The sequence below is a fragment of the Triturus cristatus genome, chromosome 10 (genome assembly GCF_964204655.1).
Source record: "Triturus cristatus chromosome 10, aTriCri1.1, whole genome shotgun sequence".
In the NCBI taxonomy this organism is placed as follows: Eukaryota; Metazoa; Chordata; class Amphibia; order Caudata; family Salamandridae; genus Triturus; species Triturus cristatus.
In genome coordinates this window covers 893,894,009-893,921,890 of record NC_140593.1, presented here as the reverse complement: position 1 = coordinate 893,921,890, position 27,882 = coordinate 893,894,009, and the positions used below count along the sequence as shown (strand labels likewise).

At 47.4% G+C, this 27,882-nt stretch overlaps 1 protein-coding gene across 3 annotated transcripts in view; it reads left to right on the top strand.

Annotated features, from left to right (window-relative positions):
- Window positions 1–27,882, top strand: part of ELP6 (elongator acetyltransferase complex subunit 6) — a 154,396-nt gene that overhangs the window by 60,838 nt on the left and 65,676 nt on the right. For 2 of the 3 annotated variants that reach the window (XM_085628623.1, XM_085628622.1), the window contains exons 3-4: window positions 7,546–7,624; window positions 9,249–9,319. In XM_085628623.1, coding sequence (XP_085484749.1) covers window positions 7,546–7,624; window positions 9,249–9,319 — 150 coding nt within the window. The remainder of the gene's footprint in view (window positions 1–7,545; window positions 7,625–9,248; window positions 9,320–27,882) is intronic. The other variant, XM_085628624.1, reaches the window with a different exon arrangement.

Genomic DNA, 27,882 nt, shown 5'->3' with positions numbered 1-27,882 from the left:
AGTATAAACTATTTAGGATATGTAGGAAGAAAACCGAAAGTATTTAAAGCAATTTGTCAACTTATGGATATTCATGGCTTAGTGGACGTTTGGGTTAAAAAAAAACATTCAGATCCTGGGTATACCTATTTCTCGCATCCCCACAGTAAATATGTCAGAATAGATTATATATTTACAACAACGGACCTGGCTGATCATGCCGAGATTACTAAGCTCCCGAAACTACTATCCGACCATAATTCCTTGACTCTGTCGCTTCAACTAGATAATTTCACTAGACCCCGCACTACTTGGACATTTGATAGGAAATTATTATCTAATCAGGACTATATTTCATATATAAAAAACTGGACACAACAATTTTTTGATATGAATCGTTATAGTGCATCTAGGGGAATGGTTTGGGACTGTTTTAAAGCTGCCCTTAGAGGTGAAACGATTAGCTATGTGGCAAGGCATCGAAAAAAACAAGATAGGGAGCAGCAAGTACTGATGCAGGAACTGATAACAGCTGAAGAAAAACATACGTCTTTAATATCAAATGGTGGGGAGGCGGGGTCCAGTATGTGTCGTATACTTGTTCTGAAAACAGAACTTAATAGCTGGCTGAGTCAGAAAGCAGCAGAGACGTTCCAAGCACATCGAGCTAAGCTGTATGAGAATGGAGAGAGAGTGGGGAAGCAATTGGCAATGCGTACTAGGCAGAAGTCTACATATAACTCTATAACTACAATCAAAGTTAACAGCCAGGAATATACGAACTCTGGGGATATCGTTGAAATCTTTCAACAATATTATCAAAAGTTATATCAAAACGATATCCCAGCGGGTTCAGATGATCTGGATAAATCGGATAATTCAGACGAAATAGAAATTTTTATTAGGGAATTTATGAGAGATACGGAAGGAATCAAAATAATAGATAATGACACTAGGGAAGATCTTGATAGAGAAATTGACATTATAGAGCTTCAATTAGCTCTATCAGGCTTCGCTTCAGGAAAAGCAGATGGTCCCGACAAGATTCCCCTCGAACTTTATAAAGTTTTGGGTATTCAAATTTTACCATATTTAGTAGACCTGTTTATCGGTATACAATCAAGTGGGAACCCCCCTGAATCCTGGAGAGACACTAACATAATCGTTTTCCCAAAGAAAGGCAAGCCAGTAGATTTACCTACATCGTACAGGCCGATCTCCCTGATCAATTCAGATTCTAAACTCTATGTAAAAATTATGGCTAATCGACTTGGGAGGGTTATAGAACATCTGGTCTCCCCGTGGCAACATGGCTTTGTCCCTGGCAAAGGCACAACAGATCATACCCGCAGGGCTATTACCTTATTTGATATTATGTCAAAGACGGGAGACCCGATGTCAATGATCCACCTAGACGCTAAAAAAGCGTTTGATCGGGTGTCTTGGAGATTTCTGTGGGGAGTTCTAGAACAATGTAATTTTGGGCCAGGACTTATTAATTCCATAAAGGCCATGTATCAACAACCCAGGGCCAATTTACAAATGATGGGATTTGAATCGAGACCTATTAATATCTCAAGAGGTACCAGACAGGGGTGTCCTTGCTCCCAGATTATGTTTGCGCTATATATAAACCCCTTGATTATTAGACTATTATACAGCCAGAAAATAAAACCAGTTATCGTTGGGGAATACGCCGATGATGTGGCTGTTTTAACACCAGATCCCGCTGAGGCTATTGCTGAAATTAAAACAATCACACATCAATTTGGGCAATATTCGGGATATTCTTTAAATAGAGATAAGACGGTTATTCTCTGTACTGAAAATATTATATTTACTGACCCTAGGATTGCAATAAGTACGACCTATCTAGAAGTGTCCATTACAGCGAAAATAGAAAACATTAATAATTTGAATTATGATCCTCTAATTAAGAATATCACTAAAGATCTTTTAAGGGTAAATAACCTACATCTATCCATTATTGGTAGATGCAATTATCTAAAAATGAATACACTCCCTAAAATACTCTATTTATTTCGGGCTATCCCTTTGTTTCTAGAGGAAAAAATCATGAAATTACTTGAGTCCCAAATGTCTAGTTTTATATGGCAGTATCGGAAAATCAGGAGATCAATGAAATATTTATCTCTTCCTCAAAACAGAGGAGGGCTAGCTGCTCCGAATTTGAGGCTATACCACAGGGCCGCCCTTCTTCAACAAATGGTACCTCTCCTTGTGATGAATCAAGATAATCAAGATGTTGTGATTCCTTCTATCTATGAAATAGCATTGGGGAAAGAAGCTCAAGGACTCCTGCTGCAAACTGAAGCAAGATATTATAAAAAAAAAAACAAGTTGAGGATTATTATTAGTGCATGGAAGGTCTAGAGGCAGGCCGCTAAGCTGATGGAAATCCCGAAATTTAATAGATATACCCCTCTTTGGCAATCCTCGATATTACCATCACATGTTAATGATGTAATTGCAAAAAAATGGGATAGAGCAGGGATACAAACAGTTGGTGACTTTCTGGGGGATGGGACAGGCCATAGGTTTTTGAATATACAAAACACTTTTGGAATTTCGAATAAGGAATATTTTAAGTTTATTCAAATTAATTCTATCTTAGGGTCCAATACGATTTCTCTTGAAACTGTCCCATTTTTGGATGCCATTGTTAGAGATTCTACTCGGATTGGAACTATATATGGTATTCTCAAGAAGAAGCTTCCAAGCGATCTAGATAGTGTTGAATCTTCATGGGTCGAAAAACTACGTAATCCCGATATTGATATTGACATGACTTTGGTTTTAATATCCCAACTGCTTTTATCCTCAAATTTGAGAGCATAATTATACAAGACAATTTTTAATCTGTATTTTACTCCTGCTAAGCTGTTTCTATGGGGTAAAAGAACAGATGATTCCTGCCCAAGATGCGGTATAGGACCGGCTACTCTTCCTCATATGTTTTCAGATTGCCATGCACTAATACCACTTAAAAATATGTTGTTAGGATTCTGGGAGGAGGTATTTGGACATAAGATGGTGTTTTCTAGCACACTATATATTCTTGGATATGATAATACCCTAGGTTTCAGTCGTGAAGAAGAGGCATGTCTTTTTATAGGGACGGCTGTTTTTAGAATCATACTAGCAGCACAATGGAAAGATCCGCACCCGCCCAGTTTTCAGATGTGGTTAGCCAGATTTTTGGGGGTGTATAACCAAGAGAAAGCCATTTTTGCTACTAGAGCATTGCGGTCTAGAATTTTGGGGGAAAAAATCTGGGCACCAATTACAGCTTGGGCGAATGGAATTCGGCAATATTAAGAAGTCTGTGAATTTTTCCAGCTTGAACCATTCCCTCTCTATACTGCTTTGTATATTTCTTTTATGTATTTTTTATTGGCATCATTGAGTGTGTATTAATGTGTTTACAAAGCTGCTATATTTATTGCTCGATTTAGTTGTTTATCTGTATTTATTGGAATTGCTAATAAAAATTTATAAAAAAAAAAAAAAAGGAAATCGTGGCCAAGTAGATTGATGCTATGCGCAGGCTCGCAGTCAGTTTACCAATATTCATCAATTGCAAATTCTAGTTAAAGAAAAAACTGCGGATTATTTACAGATTCTGGAGTAGAGGTTCACTGCAAACAAATCTATGAAGATAATATTCATAAATGCATTGCATCTGGCATTAAATGAAAAGCTTTTTGCAGTCGCAATTCTCACATTCACAATAAATGTCACTGTGGATTTCAATTCTACCATGTTCTCGCCGGGAACAGATTCAATGCAGATTATGGTGGCTAACTTCAAATGTGGAATACGAAATCTAATAACAGCAGCCTGTTGGAGGAATAAAAAAGTCCTTTGTTTAAGTTCAAGACCTGCTGTAGTTAAAACTTAGGACCTTAATAGTTGTGTAGAGTTAGATATCCTGCTTCATGCGCTTTCTCGTCATTTCAAACATCTTCATATAATTTTGCATCTAGAGATTGATCACATGCCCCAGACAGCCCTCCTTGGTTTAGCATTGAAAATCCTTTTTTGATTGATTAATTTGGTGTCTTTCAAAATCTAGAGACTGAAAAAAAAAATCAGATGGCATACTTAAGTATATTAATAAATGACTAACTGAAAATTAAAAGTGTTGATTGATTTAATCTGTAGGTGTTGGTTATTAAGAGATCAAAGGAACCAATATTGTTTTACATTGAAAAGTATCATCCTGAGCCTGTTGTGGATACCCTCTATAAAACAAAACGAGATTGACGTGAACTCCCTTTTCATTACTACTGTCTGGGGTCGACAGAGACAAATGTTTTACATTTGATTGTATTGAAAAAAAGAGTTATATGGGATTATAAAAAAAATGAATAATAAAAACATAGACATAAAAAAACAGGAAAAAGAAATATCTATAAGGAAGGATCTCAAAAAGATGGACTCGACCGCCAACCTGGAATACAATGAAAACTGCTGTGCAGATGAGGATGGAGGCACTTCAAGATAAAGATGGGAGAATATTCTGGAGTATCCTTAAGAAAATAGCTGTAGGTGCTAAATCTCATTGTAAAAACAGAGTGCAAGTGAATGATTGGCTAGTCTAGTACTTGCAAAAGACATATGTTGCACTATCGTAAGCCTCATTGTATAATCTGCACCACTGATTATTCACAGCAGTCACCATTTTGACACCACAGTTGTCAGTGCTTTCTCACTTGGCAGTCCAAACCATCTTTTTGAGTTCTTTCCTTATCAAAAATAATTTTTTCCTGATTTTCTATAGCAATGTTTTCTTTCTTCATTCTTTTATATAATCCAAATTAACTGTCTGTTTTTTCCATTAATGCAAAAGTTACTTATTCCACCTTTACAAATGCTCTCAAAGAAGCACCACTGGACCTCACCCTTGAGGTATCATTGGCTGCTGTCAGTTTCAATAAGTGGTTCATGCATGCTCTTAATTCTATTGTCTGGTCAGATCCTACTGCATACACCACATAGCCTCTTACCCATTCATACCTATTCAGATGAGCTACGGACAGCAATGTGTCCTTGTAAAGCATTAGAATGTCCCTGGAGAGCTCCTGTGAGTCCAACAACAAACTGGAGTACAGAACTGCACCTTATTGATCAACCTAAGACATAAGTCTTCGTGCTTTTGTGGCCTGTATTTTCAGCTCCATGATGTCCTTTTGCAGGTAACAGTCACGCTGTAAAAATGTGTTATTATAACATATGCTAGGTCCTATCATAGCCATAAAGTGCACATGAATTTCCCAGGAGACAAATATGTTTCTCTTTCCTTTGTCAATGCAGTTCTGTTTCGTAGAATTTGTCAATAGGGTAGCAGTGTGTTTAAAATTAGTCTTTACTTTATTACTAACACTGTGATCAATTCAAATTTGACTGCAGTGTGCTTTACAATAGCAGTCATTTCTCTTAAATGCGTTCTACATGAAGTTCCTGTTTAGGGCTTGGGCAAGAAATGGGTCCATGTTGAATAACTATAGGTGTCATTACGTTGGCGGACGGACTTCAGTCCGTCTGCCATCGTATCGTATTTGGGACCACCGCCTACAAGGCGGCAGTCCCACAGGCCAAATTATGATGCAACCGCCATGGTGGCGGTCACATTGGCCACCTTTTACATTGCGGCGGTTGCTGCTGGCTGCAGCACCCGCGGCAATGTCAAACAGGGATGTTTTCCATATCCCGTACTTGGTTCAAGGATATTGCCCGCCAACACCCGAAGAAATGTGCAGGGGAAAGGGGGCCCGCTACGGGCCCCCAACGTCCATCCCTCCAGCCTTTTCATGGCGGGTGAACCACCATGAAAAGCCTGGCAGGGTGGGACATCCTAATCCTACGGTAGTGCCTGGTAGGCACCGCCACCAATGCAGGGATTAGGAGGCCCTCTACCGCACCGACAGGTGCAAGGAGCCCGTCGGATGCGTGGTGGTCGGAGTTTCCGTCCGCCATGGAATCGCCAGCCATGGTAATGTGGCCGGAGGGGAATAGCCTTCCGATGGCAGTGGGACCACCAGCGACAGCCTGGCAGTGGCGGTCTCGCCGTCATTGTAATGACCCCCTTCATTTGGGCCAAACTCTCAAAGGCAAATTAAAGTAATCTTTGGGCAAACCATCTATATAATTTACTTGATAGATTGAAATTAAGAAATTTGGTCCATCACATCAGTCCTATTCTAGCTGTAAATGAATTATTAAAAGCCAGTTAAATTGTGCAGGGTAACAGTCACGCTGTATAAATTTGTTTACATAACATATGGCTAGGCCCTATCATAGCCATAAAGGACATATGTATTCCCCAGGAGCCAAATATGTTTCTCTTTCCTTTGTCGTTAAGAAATCTTATATACAGTCGATTAGCCTGTTTATAGTTCTGTTACTTAGAGTTTCAGAGAGTTAGCCAAAAGTATAGCAGTGTGTTTGTAATCAGTCTTTATTTTATCACCATCACTGTGATCAATTCAAATTTGATTGCGATGTACTCTACAATAGCAGTCTCTTCTCTTGAATGTGTTAAACATGAAGCTCTTGTTTAGGGTTTGGGCAAGAAATGGGACCATGTTGAGTAATTTAATATGGGCTTAACTCTCAACAGCAAATTAAAGTAAACTTTGGGCAAACCACTGATATCTTTTACTTAATAAATTGAAATTAAGAAATGTGGTCCATAATCCAATCCTATCATAGCTGTAAATGAATTATCAAAAGACAGTTAAATTAAAATTTTTTATAGAAGATATTGAGCATTTTGGTAATTACAGAATATCTAAATATTTCATCAGCATATACAATGCCCGGTCACAACAAAACCTGACTTGGGCATTAAATAAATTGTACCTACCTAATTTTATTTTGGTAATACTTATTCCCATAATTCAATTCCATAATTCATGAAGAAAGTCGAAAAATACATTGTGTTACTGTAGGTTGTGCAGGGCACCAAGGGATGTATATTGGTCACCTGCTTTGAATGTGGAGAGCACTGCCAAAGCCTTGCAGGTTAATGCTTAGACCATTATTTCATCAGTGGGGAGTAAGAATGGTTAAAGAGGCACTTGTTGTTTGCCCTAATGGCTTACATATACACATACATAGACCTGCATTTTTTTAAAAGTTAATAGCTATGACATTCAATAAACGTAAATTTGAGGAGCGTGAAAGAAGATACACATATTGTGATAAATAGAAGTGCCAAAGGCTTGATTTACATATTTTCTTTTGGCTCTTGAATTTAATTTTAACTTGTTCACTAAAAATGTACATACCTTTTTTAACTTGCGTTGTAAAGCTTTATTCAATTGGTTTGTAATGATTTTAATTAATTGCTACAATAAATTATAATGCATTAATAATGATTTTTATACAAGCTTAACAGATTTGTTAAATGTTTGTGATGCAATGTTATAGGGACAGGTATTGACAGATCTATCATTTTGTTAAAAAAAATGTTTTTTTTTAAATCTGAGTGCAGGTTTTCATATAGATTTACTTTGACTCCTTTGTTATTTTGTTTTATAGGGGAAATTTGCCCTAGTTCTTGATACAAAAACTGACGGCAGCTTTCTTCTCCATCATTTTCTGTCTTTCTATCTTAAAGGTACGTGCTTTTTTTTAAATCATTTTCTTATATCCCTCAACCCACTGTATCTATCCATGAAAGCTTGAGAAGAGGAGGAGGAGGGCAAAATACCAATCCCTGACGAGTAGGGCATTTTCTCCCAAAATATGAAAGATATTTTTCTATTTTCCTGTATTGCCCCAAGCAGGAACAATCTGTGACAGAAACTGTTCCTTGAAAAGGGGCAGACTCCAACACTACAATTTTTTTGGATCTGTTGTCTGGACAAGGGCAAATCTACCTGTGACTCTGCCATAAAAATGTGGCAGTGCCATGACCTGCTCCCCTAAATCCTAAATTGTGCTATGGCTTTTCTCTCGTGTAGCATGGCATTTTGATTTGCCACAAATTACATCCTACATCTCCCAGTTATATATTTTGGATGTGGCATATGCAGCATCCAGTGTCTGAGCACACTCCACTAGAGGTAAGCCAATTTCAGTGGCTTTCTGGAGTATGGGCCTGTCAGAGGATTTTCCAGGGCCGCTGCTTGGGCTATTCCTCACTCTTCTGCGGGCATATAGCACTCAAAAGTTTCTTCCCGAAGGTATGTTTATTTTGGACAAGAGGTTCTGAGGAATATTTTTGTAAATGCCCTAAACTGCCCTGTTGTGCTTTCCTCATCCCCTTCTATTGCTGTGGATTGTACCAACAGGTTGATAGTTTAAGAGAGCCAGGATATAGTTGCCTTGTAGATTACTGCATTACTCTTACTTTGTTGGCTATCACATGTCCATACTCTCCTATCATCTCTCCACAAGCAGTATACTGGTTGTATTCTCTTTAAGAGTATGGAAAATTGCGTGGATATGAACCTCCTTGGAGAATTGCCTACGTATGGTATGTCGTGTTGTGGTTTCCACAGGTTGATAATTGGTAGAGAATAGATGGTCTAGAAACACACTTGCACCTATATCGGCAACTTGTTCCTTACAATGAATGATTGTTGTTAGCTTTAAGTCATTTTAATGCAAATAGTTTTTTAAAAATGCAGATAAGTTGTAAAAAATGTGTTTTTATAGAAAAATGACAACAATTTTGATACAAAATGTACAGTATTAAAAAGAAACTGTTAGAGCACCTTCCTAAAGTTGAGATCCAGTTTCATAATGTTTCATAGACTCACAATGTCCTAATTCAGTTTCATATTCTAATTGATTGCTTAATGGATTGAGGTTTTGAAGTGCTGTTTAAGAATTATTGTTATGTGCATGAATATTATTATGACATCCGAAAGAGCTTTGTTTGAAATGCATCTGAATTTCGAATCCAAACAGAATTGACTCGCACTTTGAAGTTTCAGAAGTCTATGGAATTAGAAGAATTAAGTTGGATAATAACAATAACATCTATTATTACACACTAATTAAGTACCATGATGTAAAGGTACATAAAATGAAGTTATGTTCCTACTTTTGTTATTTTGTCACTGTATTCTGTTATACACACACCACTTATGATACACCAAAACACTGCTTATAATGATTATCCTAGCCCTGGTTTTAACATGCTGTCAAGATGTTTATTTGTTTCCGTGTGATTTCAGAGAATGTGCAGTCCTCGTTAAACCAATTATTGAAGTGTTTTTAATGTTCATTTTCAGCTGGGTGTAAAGTGTGCTTTTTGGCTCTTGTCCAGTCTTTCAGCCACTATAACATCATTGCCCAGAAGCTGGTAAGAACATGTCTACTGTTTCATCATAATCATTGTAATGATTAATATTTTACACAGCGCCAACTCAGTGGAATCTCAAAACATAATAACTAACTTTCCTATTATCCCCTGAGTCTGCCCGTCTAGCTCTGAAACTTGGTAAGATTACACCTGCTAAATCGGAGGGTTGTGCACTGTATTTAGTGCCAATTAACAAGTACCTACCTTCAGATTGGAAGGATCTACAGCAGGCTTCTCCAACGAGTAGCTCACGAGGTACCGGTAGCTCTCCAACTACCTGTAATTAGCTCTCCTATGTGCAGCCCAGCCCACTAAATTAGATTTTGCTTGGCTGAATTAATATGTGTACCAGAATTGAAAGATGTGTATTATATTTAAAGGCATGATTCTGAAGCTGCAAAGGATCCAGATAGAATTTCTTGATTCCGCCAAAAGACCTCATGCAGATCAACATTTTCTGTCTGGCCATGTTGTATAAATTTAGGATGGACTCGCTACTTTAAGCTTGTCAACTCCAGCATCTCCAACTCGGCACCTTCCGATTCCACGCCTCCACAGACTCTGGCCTCAGTCTGTTGAAATAAAGTTATAAGCCATGGTGTAATCTTCACAGAGTTGTTTGGGGCACCACCCTTAAAGACAGATCAAACAATCTGGCCTGCTAAAGAGAAGTTTAGAGTTTTCCTTGATGAACAGACTCTTCCTAGGACCCAGAAGAGGGGTGAAACCCCGAAACTGGTCCTAGGATGCTTGTTTCCGGTCCAGGGAGGACCTGGCTTGGCAGTTCGGGCTGGACTGTGCCCATGAGGCACAGGGTCAAGACTGATTTTCATATGGCCAGGTCTAAACTGGGGTGGCATGGTGAGCAAAAGAATGATGGATTTAACCCAGATCTCTTGACTGGAGGTGAATGTTTAGATTCGTTCTGCATTCCGTTCATCAATTGTGTGTCTTTTGCATCTGGATAGCAGCATTGATCCTAGTAGGGCAGGAGTGCCTGGTCATCGTTGAGATGTGGGGGCGGCAGCGCGAGTGACAGTCTATCTCTGCTTGGCTCCTCCGCTGCCGTCCGACAAAGTAAAAGTGACTGTGTTCCCCTTGGTGGTGGAGGCGGAGTGTAAGTGCCTTGATCTCCCTGACCTGCGAGAGACGTGCAAGGGGCAGAAAAAAGTATTTCTGAAGGGGAGAACATTGCACACACTACTAAGAGTGTAGTTGGACTTCTTGATCCGGCATCAGGAGCGCCTGGAAGTGACGTTAGTGAAAGCCATTGCCCAAAGTTGTTTGGGCTCCAACCAGTGCTGTGAAGCGGTGTGGGATCTTTAGCTTGCATAATCTCCGGCGTTGCCACACTTTACCAGCAGCTGGGGCGGCCACAGCGGTTCCTCCCACGACTAACAGAATACTACACGAGAGTGCACAAGTCGCGCGTGCTGCCTGACTTACCCAACAAAACTTAGTGATGCTGTTCAGTGCCCCGCGAAGGTCCTGCACGCCTGATTTCTATCTGCTCCCACTCGGGCTCCTGCGGTCGTGTCATGGCAGGGGGGCGTAATTCCAAGGCCTCTACGCAGGCTAAACTGGAAATGTTTGCCTGGGACAAACATAAGGGATGCGATGGCCCATCGGAGAAACAAATGCCGAAGGGCGGTGCAAAGAAACCTACTTTGCAAGACATCTTAACAGTCATAACGACAGTCAGAACCTCGTTGGAGTCCAGAATTGACTCCGTATCATCAGAGGTTTCCCTGTTCAGAGAGGATATGCGCTCCATGAACACTAGACTCAAGGACGTGGAGTCGACGGCGGGCTCTCTGGCCACCGAGACGACTGCCCTCCAGCGACGGGTGGATGTTCTTCAGACCCTAAGCGCGAGGCTGGAGGCGCTGCTGGATGATTATGAAGGGCGCTCACGGCGCAACAACGTTCGTATATTAGGGGTCCCGGAACGTGCAGAGGATCCCTTGATGGACCTGTTGGTGGAGGACCTTGTCACTACTTACCTGAAGCCTTCCAGACTGTCAGTGCTTCACTGTCGAGAGAGCGCACAGGGTGCCTGGGGGCAGACCGAAGCCGGGGGTCCCCCCCCCCCCGTGACCTATAGTTGCTAGAACCTTCAACTATAGAGATAGAGACATCATCCTGCAGACCGCTCAGTCAGCACCTCCAATAGAATTCCAGAACAGCAAAGTGACATTCTTACCGGATTTCACCCTCAAGGTGCAACGGCAGAGACGCAGTTTCCTTGAAGTAAAGAAAGCGCTAAGGGACAAGAATGTCAAATACGCAATGCTTTTTCTGGCCAAATTGAGGGTGGAATCGGACGGGAAGGTTTTTTTCTACGCCACTCCGGATGACGCTTGGGACTGGCTAGATGGCTGGTGCTAGGCTCGGAAAGGGGGGCGCCGAGCCCCACGACAAGGACGAGAGAAATCGCAGGGTGACCGAGACAAGGGATCCCCAACGGGAGAGTATACGACAGCGGCAGGAGATGAATGAGTCCTGGTTGGTATTGAATGTTGGGCAAGTGACGACCCCGTAGTCAGGCTTGTCTGGGGCCGAGAAACAGCTGCAACCTTTAATTGTCTCATCCGCAGCCACAGCGTGTACTGGCGGTTTAACTGCCATTATTAGTCTGCCAGTAGCCATACAATGATGTTCTAATCGGCGCACTGCTATATTGATTCATTATATGCCTTAATTGTGTTGAACGGGTGTCAGGTTGGGCACACGCACCTTAAGTTTTTGGGGTGGGCGATAGGCCCTCTGCACGTTTGGCGGGAGTTTCCGAACCCACCATGCAGGGAGGCAGGGAGGGGGGTGGTGTTATGTACGCTTAATGGGGGGGCAGGGGGGGTTCCTGTTCACTCACTTTCTCCGGACTGCAAAAAGTCACAACGCAGCCTACATGGGACTACCAATTATTTGTGGCAGGAGGGGTGGGGGGGAGAGTTTAGTTCAGTTAAGCAACGTTTTGACAGGAGTGACAATACAGGCTATATCGGAGTCTAATCAAGTGTCATGATTAGAGGTGATGCACTGAGATATATCGGGATGGCATGTACAGTGGGCGCACCGCAGACAGGAGGTCAGGTTGCGGTGCCTCCCACGTGGCCGCAGCAACACTTCCAGGGCAGAGATGACTTCTACAGTTAGGCATGTGCTTATACTGCTGTCTTGGAATGTGAACGGACTGGGGGATAAGATCAAGAGGGGAGTGGTCCTCCAGTTTATAAAGCGGCATTCCCCCGCCGTGATTTTCTTACAAGAGACGCACTTGCTAGGGTATGCATGTAAAGCGATGTTGAGGTGGGGGTTCACGCTGGTGGCTCACTCTGCGTTTGGGTCTGGGTCTAGGGGGGTAGGAATAATGATGCGGAAATCCTTCCCAATGACGATTGCTTGCATTTGGACTTACAATCTGGGCAGATTTGTGGCGACCTCAGGGATATAGGAGGGGCAAAACATCAGCCTGGTTTCTGCCTATGCGCCACCGGGCCTTCATGTCCAAGTGTTTAAAGACCTTGGCAGCCTCCTCCTGGAGTTGCCGGAGGGCAGACTTTTGGTTGGAGGTGACTTTAACTCCATAGACTCAGAATTCCTGGACCGCTGGCCCCAGAAGGCTCTGCCTCCTTCCATGATGCAGATCCATAGTTTCCTGGGAGCAATAGGCCTAGTGGACGCCTGGAGAAAGTTGCACCCTGTGGAACAGCAGTATACCTATTACTCAGGGGCCCACCGAAGTATGTCCAGGATTGACTACGTAATAACACCAGCAAGCCAGATAGATGAAATTAAGGAAGTGCACCATCTGGCAAGGGGTATCTCAGATCATTCACCCATTTGGTGCCGGCTTGAAACCGGGGAGCCCACGATTGGTATAACAGCACCAACTAATCCCTGGTACCTCAAGGCACCCCACATACGGGATACGATAACGCGTGACTCGGAATAATACTGCCAAGAAAATGAGGGATCAGTAGACTCTGCTGTGACACTGTGAAGCCTACAAGGTGGTTATTCGACGGGTGGCTATGGTACAAATCGTGGGGTCCAAAAAAAAGAAACGTGCGGGCATGGCCCACCTGGAGGGGGAAATACTGCAGCTGGAGGGACAGCTCTGGGCAGATGGCGCGGAAGTAATTAAACAGACGCTGCACCTAAACACCAAGGAATTCACTGACTTGGCCACTGACGCTGCCAAGGCCCAACACAGGGCGACACTCAGCAGAGTATACGAGGTCGGTGACAAGGTGGGAAAATTGTTGGCCTAGTTGGACCGCAGGGATCAAGCAAATATAGTGGATGCCTTCGGGCAATACTATCAAACTGTCTACACGTTCCAGTCCCCTCACATGGAAGAGGAGGCAACCTCCTTCTTGAGAGACATTTTGCTTCGGTTCTCACTGACGAGGAGCGCTCCGAACTTGACCTGGAAATAACTAGTATTGAGGTAGAAAAGGCCATACACGACTTGCGTGGAAATAGGGCAGCGGGCCCCAATGGTTTACCCATTGAACTGTATAAACTAACCTCGAGTAAGACTGCTCCATACCTTACTAAAACGTTTCATGAAAACAAGGAGATAGGATCACTTCCCTCAGACCAGAGATTGGCAACGATCGTGGTAATCCACAAGGAGGGTAAACCGAAACACAGGTGTTCTTCCTATAGACCGATATCACTGCTGAATGGAGAAGCCAAGATATTGACCAAGGTCCTGGCCACCCGACTCCTGAAGGTCACTACAAAATTAGTTCACCCAGATCAATCGGGATTCATGCCGGCCAGAAACACCTCCCTCAACCTGCGTAGACTCCATGGAGTGCTAAGCCGAACCCAGACAATAAGTGAAGAAGCGGTGGTGGTGTCTCTTGACGCAACCATGGCATTCGACACAGTGGCCCTACATGTTTGCTGTTCTGGAAACTGGGGCTAGGCCAGGGCTACATTGGTTGGGTCCGGCTTCTATACCATGATCCGCTTGCCTGAATAGTAGTCAACAATAGACAATCCAACACCTTCACTCTCAGAAGAGGCATCAGACAGAGATGCCCCCTGTCTCCGCTGCTTTTTGCCCTCACCCTTGAGCCACTGGCAATGTGGATTCGGAGGCATCCTGTTATCAGAGGACTCAGGTGGACAGAAGGCTGGGAGGATCGCATTTCATTATACTTTGACAACATTTTGCTCTATTTATCCTCACCAGCGTCCTCCCTGAACCGGATACTGCACATTTTACTTGTATTCGGCAGATTTGCCGGTTACAAAATTAATTGGACAAAGTCAGTGCTCTATGTACTTAGTGGTACGTTGCCTTCACTCTCCTGTGGCTTTCAGATCACGGAGGTGAAAGATGACTTCAAATACTTGGGGATCTGGGCCTCTAAAGACTCGTCCCGCTTTTACGAACTTAATCTCCAGCCTCCCCTAAAACGGCTCAAGAGCGACGTTCAACACTAGAAGTCGCTCCCTCTCACCCTGCTCGGATGCGCAGCCCTATTTAAAGTGATGTCCCTCCCAAGAATCTAGTATGCGCTACAGAACACTACGTACCAGGTCGAATCGCCATACTTTAAGGAAATCAACAGTGCCCTGCGGGACCTACTCTGGGAAGGCAAACCACTGCGGATAGCCACTCATAACCTAACACTGGGGTGGTTTGATGGAGGCATTGGTCTCCCAGACATTAAAACCTATAAAACTGGGCGCCCCACCTTGCTGCAATAAATCAATGCACATATCGAGCACAGGGAGACCCTGCATTCCAAATGGACAGGTGGCTCCTACTGGGGGGTGGTTTTGAGAGGGCACTTTACTCGCACTCGGTAAAGCCGAAACTGACAGGGCCCACGGGACATGCGGTGCAGGTGTGGAAGGCAGCCATGAAAAGTCTGGGCTGCTAAGGTAGGATCACGCAGGCCACAACACTCTGGCATAGCGAATTGCTGGGCAGGTTGACTCATATAAAGGGCTTCGATCGCTGGGACCTCATAGGTATCTCAAGAGTGGGAGACTTGTGGAAGGATGGGAGGTGATCCCTTTCCCCCAATTACAGACTACGAGCTGGTGAACCCTGAGTATTTTAGATATCTACAGATCCGTCATGCTTTGTTAGCCGTTTTAGTAAAGGGGGAGTCACCACCTGAGTCCTCCCCGTTGGAGGATAGGGTCCTAGATGGGAACCTACCTGCGAAGGCCATATCGCTCATCTACAGGAAATGGGTCTACAACTCGGCTGACCCACTGCTCCGTCTTCGGGCAAAATGGGACTATGATGTGGCAGGGCTTGATGATGAGGAGTGGCTCGCGGCATTGGCTTCTCCTAAAGAGGTGGCCATCTCCTCAAGGCTCAGATTAGTACAGTTGAAGTTATTGCATAGATCCTACCTCGCCGGTCCGTTGCTGGTCAAAATGGGCTATTGTGTCGAGGGCGGGTGCCCCAGGAATTGTGGACAGGAGGGCACTTTTGTCCATACGCTTTAAGAATGCATGACTATCCAAAGGTATTGGTCAGCAGTTGTGGGACGCATGGAGGAGGTACTGGGGCAAAAGATCAACTGTAATATTAAGCTCATCCTTCTGAATGTTTGGGGCCCGATGGACTTGAACTCCAAGGAACGAATGTGGGTGACACTGGGGATGCTGAAACGAAACATAGTGAGAAAATGGAAGGCACTAGACGCACCACGCCTCGCTGACTGGAGTAAAGATATGGACTGGTGCATGATCACTGAGAAGGCCATATATGAATCTAGAGGGTGCCCGCCAAGTGGTCACAGATCTGGGGACAATGGAACAGCTATAGGGGAGGGATATGTGAACCCCCCATTGAAAAGGGACAACGCCGGTGTGATGGGTCTGATTAATGGGACTACAGCCTTAACAAGTGCCAGCAAGTTACCTGCCTGTCTTTTGTCGATGTCCTGTCGTGCTTATTCTGGTATGTATAATCACTACATTGTCTCGTTCTTCTTTCAATACATTTTTTTTTATAAAAAAAGAATAGCTCGGCCAAGACTCACTCACCACATGTGTAGTTCTGTCAGCATTACAGAAGATTCTAAGGCTATTGCAGAACTCAACAGTCCTGACAGTTGCCTAGGCTCCCAACTCACCTTGAGTGGTCCTCCGACCCTTTCTGACTGCTGATCGGTCTCTCTAACTGCCCATTTCAGTCTTACTGCATTCTCACTATCACACTTACTGCGCCTTCCACGCTCTGTATCTCTCACCCTCTCTCTTGTGCCACTTATTCCTCAGGCCTCTTTTGCTTTCTGACCCTCGTTTTCACATCTGTTTGCATCTGTTTCTCGCTTTGTTCCGTCTCCTTCTGTGGTTGCCTTTCTCTCCCCTGCCACCCCCTCTGCCATCCCCCACTCTACCCCTCCTTACTCTCTTGTGCTCGTTCCCCACCTCTTCCTTCCTTCGCCTACCCTGCCTACCTCCCAGGACTTACTTAATGGCTGCTGGAGCACGACCAAATTTAACAGGTGCCCAGTCTCCTAACTCACCTTGACTAGTCCTTCGACCAGTACAGGCCCTTCTGGACCGCTGATCCGGCTCTCCAGCTACCCATCTCTGTCTTCCTGCACTCACTCTTTCTGCACCTTCTGCACTCTGAATCTCTCACCCTCTTTCTTGTGCCACTTTTTACTCATTCCTCTTTTGCTTTCTCAGCCTTGTTTATGCATCTGTTTCTCTCTTAGCACTTTTTTTGTTCCTCATTCCGTTTTTGCTTGCATCATTTTAGTTTCTGTATCCGTTTGCATTTGTTTCTCTCTTGTGCCACTTTTTCATTCCTTGTTGCTCCCTCACTCTCATTTCTCTGTTTGGTTTACATTCTCACTTTGTTCCGTCTCCTTCTGTTGTTGCCTTTCTCTCCCTTGCCACTCCCTCTACCGTCCCCCGGCCACCTCTCCCACCTTCCCCCCACTCCTTACCTGCCCTGCTTTCCTTTGTGTGTTTCTTGCATCTTCTACCTGCCTTCACTGGCCCACCCGCCGCACTTACGTGCCCCTACCACCTCCCAGGACCTACTTAATGGTGGCTGCAGCGCGAACCCATTGAGCAGGTGCCCCGGCTCCCAACTCACCTTGACTGGTCCTATGACCAGCACAGGCCTTTCAGACCGCTGATCTGCTCTCCAGGTGACCATCTGTCTTCCTGCACTCTCACTATCATTCTTTTTTGCCACCTGATACTCTGTGCCCCGTTCTTCCCGCCGTTGCCCTCCTCCGCAGCTGACCCTCCCCTTCCAACCCGCTCCCACCTCCCAGCTGCTCGTCCCTCACCCCTCCCCTTCAAATAACGACAGCTGCGGGGGAGCGCGCATGAGTCCCAAGACCTTGGTCCCAGGACGTCACTCTCCCCCGGCAGTTCCGTGGTGGTCTGCTTCGCCTGGAAGCCTGCCAGCACCCCCTTGCAGGGTTTGAGGCCTCCCTTGATCCCGTTTTTCTGGCTAAGTGTTTTTATTTTCCCGCCGCTTCTCTCCGTGAGTGTTATTTGTGCACTGTCTTTGTCTGCCATTATTTGTAGTTTTTTAGGTTGTTTATTGTACTGTGCCCGTGTTGTTTTTGCCACCTGATACTCTGTGCCCCGTTCTTCCCGCCGTTGCCCTCCTCCGCCGCTGACCCTCCCACTCCGTCCCGCTCCGGCCTCCCAGCTGCTTGTCCCTTCCCCCCCTCCTTCAAATGACGACCGCTGCGCAGTCGCGCCAAAGGCAAGCCCATCTGCGCACGTCCGCGCCTGGACCACGCCCAGCGCCAGACCCCCTGGCCCCAGCGAGCTCCACAGGACCCGACCCAAACACCCTCCATGCACTCAACGACGGCCGAAACTCCACCTGCTTCCAGTCCTCCCCGAAGAGCACCCACGGACCCTTCATCTGCCGCTGCTGCAGTTTCTCCATCCAGCACACACCAGCACGCCCTGCCCATCCCAACACTGCAGGCCATAACCATCTCAGCTGCATACTGCTCAACACCCGCTCAGTCCACAAGCACGCCGTCGAACTCTGGGACCTGCTCGACTCCTCCGCCCTGGACGTCGCCTTCCTGACAGAAACCTGGATGAACACCTCCTCGGCACCGGACATAGCCATAGCCATACCCGATGGCTACAAGATCGCGTGCAAAGACCGGAATAACAACAAACCGGGAGGAGGAATCGCCATCATACACAGGGACACCATCAGAGTCTCAACCAGCACCGAAGACGCCCTCAACATGGCCGAACACCTACACTTCCAGATCCACGTCAACAACAACACCACCCTCAGAGGAACCCTCGTCTACAGACCCCGGGCCCCCGACTACAGTTCAGCAAATACATCGCCGACCTCATCAGCACGCACGCCATCGCCTCCACAGACTACATCCTCCTCGGAGACGTGAACTTTCACCTAGAGAGCGCCAATGACAACAACTCCATAACACTGATCGACAACCTCGCCAACCTCGGACTCAGTCACGACACCCACACACTCCGCTGGACACACGCTCAACCTCATCTTCTCTGCTGGTGACCATGTCACCTTCAGCCACACCACCGAACTCCACTGGACCGACCACCACTGCATCCACTTCTCCTTCGAGAAACACACCGCACACAACAAACCACAAGGCATCCCACACCGCAGCTGGAAAAAAATCACCGAAGACCGGCTCATCACCGCACTCGCCCAAGACCTTCCTCCCGAGCCCTCCGAGACCAACACAGCAGCCCACAGCTTCAGAGTATGGATAGATGACTGTGCCAACACCCTCGCCCCGATCAGGAAACCCTCCAACAGACACACCAACACAAGAACCATCTGGTTCAACGACGACCTCCAGAACTCCAAGCATACCTGCAGAAAACTCGAGAAGCAATGGCGCAAGGACCAGACACCACACAACCACGCAGCCCTCATGAACGCCAGGTGCAAACACCACCAGCTCATCAGATTCGCCAAAAGAACCTCCTTCAAGGAACGCATAGACAACAACTCACACAACAGCAAAGAGCTCTTCAACATCAAGAAAAAACTCGCCAGCTCCAGCTCCAACGACATCCCACCATCACAAGAACTCTGCGACTTTCAGGCCACCTTCTTCCACCGTAAGATCGCAGACCTCTACAACAGCTTCGATACCCAGACGCAAACGGCTGACGCCGACACCCCAGAATCCACACCCAATGAACGCTCCAACATTCTGCTCGCCTGGAACAACGTCAACGATGAAGAAACCGCCAAAATCATCAACACCATCCACTCCGGCTCACCTTCCGACCCCTGCCCCCACCACATCTTCAACAAGGCAAGTACCAGCATCTCACCCCAACTTCGAGTGATCATCAATAGCTCCTTCGAGACCTCCACCTTCCCAGAGAGCTGGAAACACGCCGAGATCAGCACTTTCCTCAAGAAACCCAAGGCGGACCCCAAGGACCTCAAAAACTTCCGACCCATCTCCCTGCTCCCGTTCCCAGCAAAGGTCATTGAGAAGACTGCCAACAGACAACTGACCCTCTTCCTGGAGGAGAACAACGTTATGGACTCCTCCCAATCCGGCTTCCGCAGCGACTATCGCACCGAGACCGCCCTCATCGCTGCCACTGACGACATCAGGGCCATACTAGACAAGGGTGAGACCGTGGCCCTCATTCTCCTGGACCTCTTGGCCGCTTTTGACACCGTCTGCCACCACACCCTTCGCACACGCCTACATGACGCAGGGATCCGAGGCAAAACCCTGGACTAGATAACCTCCTTCCTCACCGGCAGAACCCAGAGAGTCCGCCTCCCCCCGTCCTGCTCCGAAGCCACCACGATCACCTACGGCGTACCCCAAGGATCATCCCTCAGCCCTACCCTCTTTAACATCTACATAGCTCCTCTCGCCAACATCGTCCGACAATACCACCTCAACATCATCTTGTACGCCGACGACACGCAGCTGATCCTCCCTCACCAAAGACCCTTATATCGCCAAATCCAACCTCCACGTGGGAATGATGGCCGTCGCAGAATGGATGAAGACCAGCCGCCTGAAACTGAACTCGGACAAGACGGAGGTCCTCATTCTCGAATCCACCCCCTCCGCTTGGGACGACTCCTGGTGGCCAACCGCACTGGGAGCTCCCCCGACACCCACAAACCACGCACGCAATCTGGGGTTCATCCTGGACTCAACGCTCGCCATGACCCAGCAAGTCAATGCCGTCTCCTCCTCCTGCTTCAACACCCTCTGAACGCTCTGGAAAATCTACAGATGGATCCCTACCGAAACCAGGAGAACGGTCACCCAGGCACTCGTCAGCAGCAGGCTGGACTACGGCAATGCACTCTACGCAGGTACCACGGCTACACTTCAGAAGAGACTCCAGCGCATACAGAATGCCTCCACATGCCTCGTCCTCGGACTCCCCCGCTACAGCCACATCACCACCCACCTACGAGACCTGCATTGGCTCCCGGTCAACAAGAGGATCACCTTCAGGCTCTCCACAACGCCGGACCAGCAGACCTCAACAAACGTCTGTCCTTCTACACCCCAAACCGCCAACAGCACTCTGCCGACCTCGCCCTTGCCACTGTCCCACACATCCGTCGAACGACCACCGGCGGCAGATCCTTCTCCTACCTCGCCGCAAAGGCATGGAACACCCTCCCTGCCCAGCTACGCAAGACCCAGAACCTGCTGACCTTCAGGAGACGCCTTAAGACATGGGTGTTCGACCAGTAGCTGCCTCCCCCTCCCCCCCTTAGCACCTTGAGACCCTCACGGGTGAGTAGTGCACTCTACAAATGGACTGATTGATTGATTGATTGATTTGTGCCTTCTGTACTCAGTCACTCACCCTCTCTCTTGTGCCACTTTTTCCTCATTCCTCTTTTGTTTTCTCATCCTCGTTTTTGCATCTGTTTCTCGTTACCACTTTTTCATTCCTTATTTGCCTTCACTACTCTCGTTTCTGCATCTGTTTCGCTTTACCACTTTTTCATTCTTTATTCCTCTTTTGCTTTCATCACTCTTGTATCTGCATCTGTTTGCTTTTGTTCTCTCTTGTACCACTTTTTCATTCCTTGTTGCTCTCTCACACATTTCTTTGTTTGCTTTGCATTCTCGCTTTGTTCCATCTCCTTCTGTTGCCTTTCTCTCCCCAGCTGTCCCTCCACCGTCCCCCACTTCCAAATTCATCTCCCCCACTCTTTACCGGCTCTGCTGTGCGCGTTTCCTGCCTCTTCTTCCTGCCTTCACGAGTTGCGCCCACTGCACCTCTTGCCCCTTCCACTTCCAAGAACCTACTTAATGGCGACCCGCGAAGCGAGCATTCCAAAGGTGTGCCCATCTACCCCTGGACCGCATCCGGTGGCAGAAACCCTGGTTCTATGCCCCCCTCAGAAACACTGCCACCGATCTCCATGCCCTAAACACCAGAACCCACGGCCAATGCTGCTGCAGCCACATGTCCCCCACACTACAGCAGGCCCTTTCATCTGCACCCAATGCAACTTCATCTGCCACAGCATGCCCACAGTCACTCCACCCACCACCATGCAGACCCTCCTCCACACCACTACTGTACCTCACCAACAGCTCGCATGCTTCCTCCTCAACATGCGCTCACTGTGCAAACAGGCTTCCAAGCTGTGGGACCTCATGTCCACACTCACACCTGATGTCGCGTTTCTCACGGAGACTTAGCTCAACCCGACGTCTAACCCTGACATAGCCACAGCGATACTCGACAGATACAAGATCACCCACCGGGACTGAATCAACAGACCTGGAGGAGGAATCTCCATCATCCATAAAGAGTCTATCCAGTGCACCACACCCACCACAGTAACCCCACCCCGATCATGGAACACCTCAACTTTAGGATCCAAACTGAGTGCAATTCGACCTTCAGAGGCACCCTTGCCTACCAGCTCCCAAGATCTCACCCCATCTTTTGCAAATCCATCTCCGATCTCATTGCACCTCCTGCTATTGACTTCAACGATTTCATTTTTCTCGGCGACCTCCATTTCCACCTCAATGACCACAGCGACACCAACACCATCAATCTCCTCGGATTTATGAACAACATTCAACTCACCCAACTTGTCCACAACCCCACTCACACACCAGGACACACATTGGACCCCATTTTCACCTCCAACAACCACGTAAAGTACAGCCACGTCCCCTAACTCACCTAGACCAACAACCACCTAATCCATTTCAATGTCACTAGCCCACATACCACCATCCACACTAAGCAGAAGTCCCCCACTGTTGATGTAGCAAAATATTCAGGAACCAGTGAGCTGACGTCCTTAGAGGCTCCAACACCGCCACTTTCCTTAACCAGAGTGTCAAGAACTTCAACGCATGGATCACACTTTGCACAGAGAAGATAGCCCCCATCAAAGACAACAACCACCGAAGATCCACAAAGCAGGCCAACTCAAGAAGCTGTCAGTCAACACCAGCGAACTCAGAAACTACTGACCCATCTCCCTACTACCTTTTCCAGCAAAGGTCCTGGAAAAAGCCATCAACAAACAGCTCCTAAACATCTGGAGCAGAACCACCTTCTGGAATCCTCCCAGTCTGGATTCCTCAGCAATCACAGCACAGAGACTTCACTTGTCACTGCCACCAACAACATCCAAACCCTTCTCAACGAAGGAGAGACAGCGGTCTTGTCGACCTCTCAGCCGCACTCGACACTGTATCCCAACACACTGATCAGCAGGTGACATAACATTGGCCTCCCCTTGGATGCTCATAGATGGATCACCTCATTCCTCACTGGAAGAACACAGAAAGTCCACCTACCTCTTTTCACTTTGGAACTCAAGGAAATCATCAGCGGTGTCCCTCGGTGTTTGTCCCTCAGCCCCAGCCTCTTCGCACCTATATGACACCCCTTGCCAGCACCGTCAGATCCCACAGTCTTAACATCATATCATAAGCCGACGACATTCAACTCATTCTCTCCCTCTCCAAGGATCCCACCAGGAGAACCAGCTTCCACAGATGCATGCTGAGTGTCACCAACTGGATGAGAAGCACCCGCTGAGGCTCAACACTGACAAGACAGAAGTTCTGATCTTTGGCTACAACTCACCCTAGAACGCCTCCTAGTGGCCCACTGAACTAGGACCCGCACCCTCCCCATCGGATCACACCAGAAACTTTAGTATCATCCTTGACAGCAAGCTTACCATGAAGCCCCAGATCAACACAGTCTCCTCTGCCTACTTTTTCACTCTCCGGATGCTACGAAAGATCTTCAAATGGCTCCTCTCCCTATTACCAGATGCACCATCACTCAAGCCCTCATCACCAACAGGTTGGACAACCACACACCTTATCCAGAGATTGCAGACCATACAGAACGCAGATGCCAGACTCGTTCTCGATCTTTCCCTGTGGACCCACAACACCACCACATCCCCCAAGCCTAAGGAACTCCACTGGCTCCCAGTTCAGAAGAGGTGTCAGTTCAAGCTACTGACCCCCACATACAAGGCCCTGCACAGCTTCAGTCCGATCTACATAAACCACCACCTGAACTTTCATCAAGCTTCCAGACAACTTTGCTCTGCCTCCCTCTAGCTCGCCCACACTCCCCACATCAACAGAAGCACGAGTGAAGGGAGCTCCTTCTCCTATCTTACAGCAAAGACAGTCTCCCCTGCCAGCTCCGGACCTCCCCTTCTCTACTGGAATTCCGAAAAGATCTCACAACCTGGCTATTCGAATGACACCCTCGGACCCTGCAACCACCTGGAGTCAACCCTCTCAACCATTCTGAAACCTCCGCAGATGCATTTCTTCTTTCCTGGCAGGAGTGAATTTAAGCGTCGCAATCAGCAGCAGCAGATACAGTCCCCTCTGCTGGCTCCGCTGTCTAAAAACCACTCTATTTTTTTTTTTTTTTTTTTTGGAAAACCTTTATTGACATTGCAAATAAAGACAAGTATGGGCCTACAACCCTCGGGGCCGGCCGCTAAGCAGTGAAAATAACAGCAAACAGATTTTAATCACATGTAGCACCTCGGGAAGCAGATTTTCCATGCTAGTATTCTCTTGTCCACCGAATAGCCCAAGAGGGGAACCAGGATATAAGAGGTTTTCATTTTACAATAAGGGATAGAAGGATCAGGTGCCAATCAAGTTCTCAGCAGCGAAAAAAGGCAAGCAGAATAATGAACGTCAACAATAAATAGCAAGCTATCAAGTCAATGGCGCAGAAACAGAAGGTTCAGGATGTGGAGGAATATCACGAGCCGTTTGCGCCTGCAGTCTCCTGCCCTAGGACCCAGAAAACCCCACTGAAGTGAGGCACAACTGAAAAAACAATGATTGGCCACGAAGGACACCTACCGCACTGACCCCAGAAAAAGACCAAGAAGAATAAGAAAAGAAAAAGGAGGCCATAGAAACAAAGTAAAGGACTAAAGAAGCCCCTCCCCCACCCCCCCACCCTGCACCTCTGCAGATGACTACGGCCCCCCCCCCCGCAGCGTGCCTGTCGCCCCAGAACCAGACCCGAAATATAGAAGAAACAGAGAAAAAGGGGAAAGAGAGGAAACCCCCCCCTAACAGAAAGGGGAGAGAGTAATAATAAACTGGAGGAGGGCCTTCAACCATGCCCCCGGCTTCTCCCTCCCGCACAATATATTCCTCCCCAGCGCAAACAGTAAACAGCACAAATTCGGCCATATCTAGGAGAAATGGGGAGCATTATGCACTGGCTACACTATTAGTTACGTCGTGAAAGCACACAACCCCCCCAGCCCGCCCACCTATTAATTGACCACCTCGGAAGGATCAGCCTTATCCTTGGCCACTCTTTGCGAATCCACCAGTGCATACCCATCGACCCACCATCATGTCCAAAGTTACAAGGAAGAGGAGCGTCCAGAGAAGACTAGGAAGGGACACACACATGTGGGGAGGACGGTTCGAAACATCAGCACAGTCATCGTCATGGAAGATCACCTTTCCCAGTACTGCCCCAGGGCCTGCGCCGCACACAAGGTCCAGGAAGGAGAAATCGGCCAGAGCAAGCGATCGTTGCGTGAAGATTGCCTGGGTCGCCGGAGGCCGCGCATGGGACAAAGTCACCACCGTCTGCTCAAGTCCAAAACCTCCGGAACAGACCGACCCCACAGCCAGCCGACCACACGCTGCCGCAATGTCCAAAGTTTCCATCCGTCCCTTATCCACAGAGGCGGTCACGGTACTTTCCTCCTGTGGAAGGTGAGACAGAGCCTTATGTACCTGGGGACAGGCAGACCGCAACTTTTCCGACGCTGACGCAATACCATCCAGCTTCCTCCCCAATACCAGGGCGCCGTGGACCAGGGTGGAATGAAGGGCTCCGAGAGCATCTAGAAGGTCACCGTACCCCAGCACGGTCCCCCGCGCTCGCTCCGCCACGTTCCTTTGCGCCACACACTCCCAATCTTGCTGTGACCCAGTGTACAGGATGACAGAGTCCATTCCATCAAGATGGCCGCAGGGCAGGGCCATCCCAGATGGGGACCGGGTCTCAGGCACGGGCGCAGCAAGTTCCATATCCCTGCAAACAAAGGTCCGGAGGCAGGCAAAATGTGTATACAGTGTGCGGCCACAGGTAACAGTCGTTCTCCCCCTGGGCCAGTGTCCGCGAAAACCGGGAGCAGCCCGCGCAAATCGGGACTGGCCACAGGCCGCGTCCGATCAGTTCACTGGCGAGGGTCCAGGCGATCGCCGATAAACCCCTGGAATCGTCACCCCGGGTATGCACCCGTCACGCTACTCTCGGTGATAGGAGCGACCACTGCGAGATTCAGGCCAATATTCGCGCCGCTTCGGCAGTCCGACTCCACCCGGTCACCAATGGCCGCTGTTGTTAAACTGCCGCCCGGCCATGTTGTCCACCCGAGGTCCCGGCCCCAGGGCTGCACAGGCCGCAAACTTCAAATGAGCATTTCTCGGGCGGTACCGCCGCTGGAAGCTTCAGGATCACACGATCGGTTGCCGCTCTCGATCACCAACACGGGCATGTAGCGCAGGCAGAGGATCACATGCAGGATATCTGTGCGGGATGCGGAGGTTCACGGAGCCGGGAGCCTACGCTGCCGTCCCGGTCGCCATCTTGGCTCCTCCCCCTAAAAACCACTCTAATTCCTCCCCTTACTCTACAATCTTCCGGTGATGGATCTTTCTATTAATTGAGAGACAATCACTATGGACCACTGGGTCTTCGAGCTGATCTGCAAGTGCTACTCCCTATTGTAGGATCATAGCACTATCAATTCATGGTCTTACTGACAACCTTGCCTCTTGTGCCAACATTTCTTGCAGTGGTGGTGGTTTCACTGAGATGGTGGATAGTCCCATTTATTTGCATACATGGAGGACTGGCTGCTGAAGGTGGAGTCCCTAGTGTTGGCCAAAGAACACCTTCAGGGAACAAGGACTCTTATCTGCGTCTTGGGCTTTACCATCAGTGCCCAAAAGTCTCACTTATACCAACGAAGAGGTTGACCTTAAATGCGGTGCTAGACTCGACCCGAATGAAGACCTTTCCTTGTCTTCAAAGGATGAGGGATATTTGGGACAAAATTCTAAAGTTTGTGACTTAATTGTATCTCCCAGTCCTACAGGTCTTAAGTCTACTTGGCCTAATGCATACTGTTGGTTCTAAATGCCAATTGGTGGATGAGGTTCCTCCAGTGATGACTGCAATGGCAGTTGTTCTTTCTTCAAGGAAGCCTCTTAGCTCGGGTGCAGATATTCCAGTCAGTCTATTTGGACCTGCACTGGTGGATGGATTTCTCCAAACTTGAGGTGAATCGACTTTTCAGTGGAGGATACTGGGGTCATGGTGAGGGCTGGTGCGACCATCTGGACGACAAGGTCCATGTCAGAGCAGCGTCTGCATATAAATGTTCTGAAGCTGTGAGCAATGGAAGGGAGGCATTTCTTCCCTTCCATTGGCAGGTTTTCTCAGCTTGAGAGCAGACACCCTCAGTTGCCTCTTAGAAGAGGCTCACTAGTGAGAACCACGCCCTGAAGTTATGGAGGAGTTCTTCTCCAGGGGAGGCGGGGGGGGGGGTCCATCCATGGGTCTCTCTGTAGTGTCTCAGAACAAGAAGTGTTCAGTTTTATCCCATGGACTTCACTCTCAATGGCTCCCTGTGGGAAGCCTTCATGTTTAGCTGGTTCCTAAGCCTGCCTTACCCAATTCCACAGATTTTACTTTTGTCAAAGTCCTGCAGGAAGATTGGACACCGCTTTTCCTGAACACACCAGATTTATAAAGGAGGCCTAGCTTTTGCCGCTCTTTATTGCAGGGTAGACCTTCTATTTTAGCAGGATTGTCAGGGCCTGCACCCCAACCCTCTAGTGCTGCCACTGTAAGTGTGAAGTTCCTTTGCCCCATGATGAAGTTGTAGACATTAGCCTAGCAGCTAGAAAACCTGCTATGAAACCCATTTATGCTGGTTACTGAAACAACTTTGTCCAGTTGCAGGAGTCTGATAGCTTGGATCCCTTAAATAATGCCTTTCTTCTGTCCTGCGTTTCACC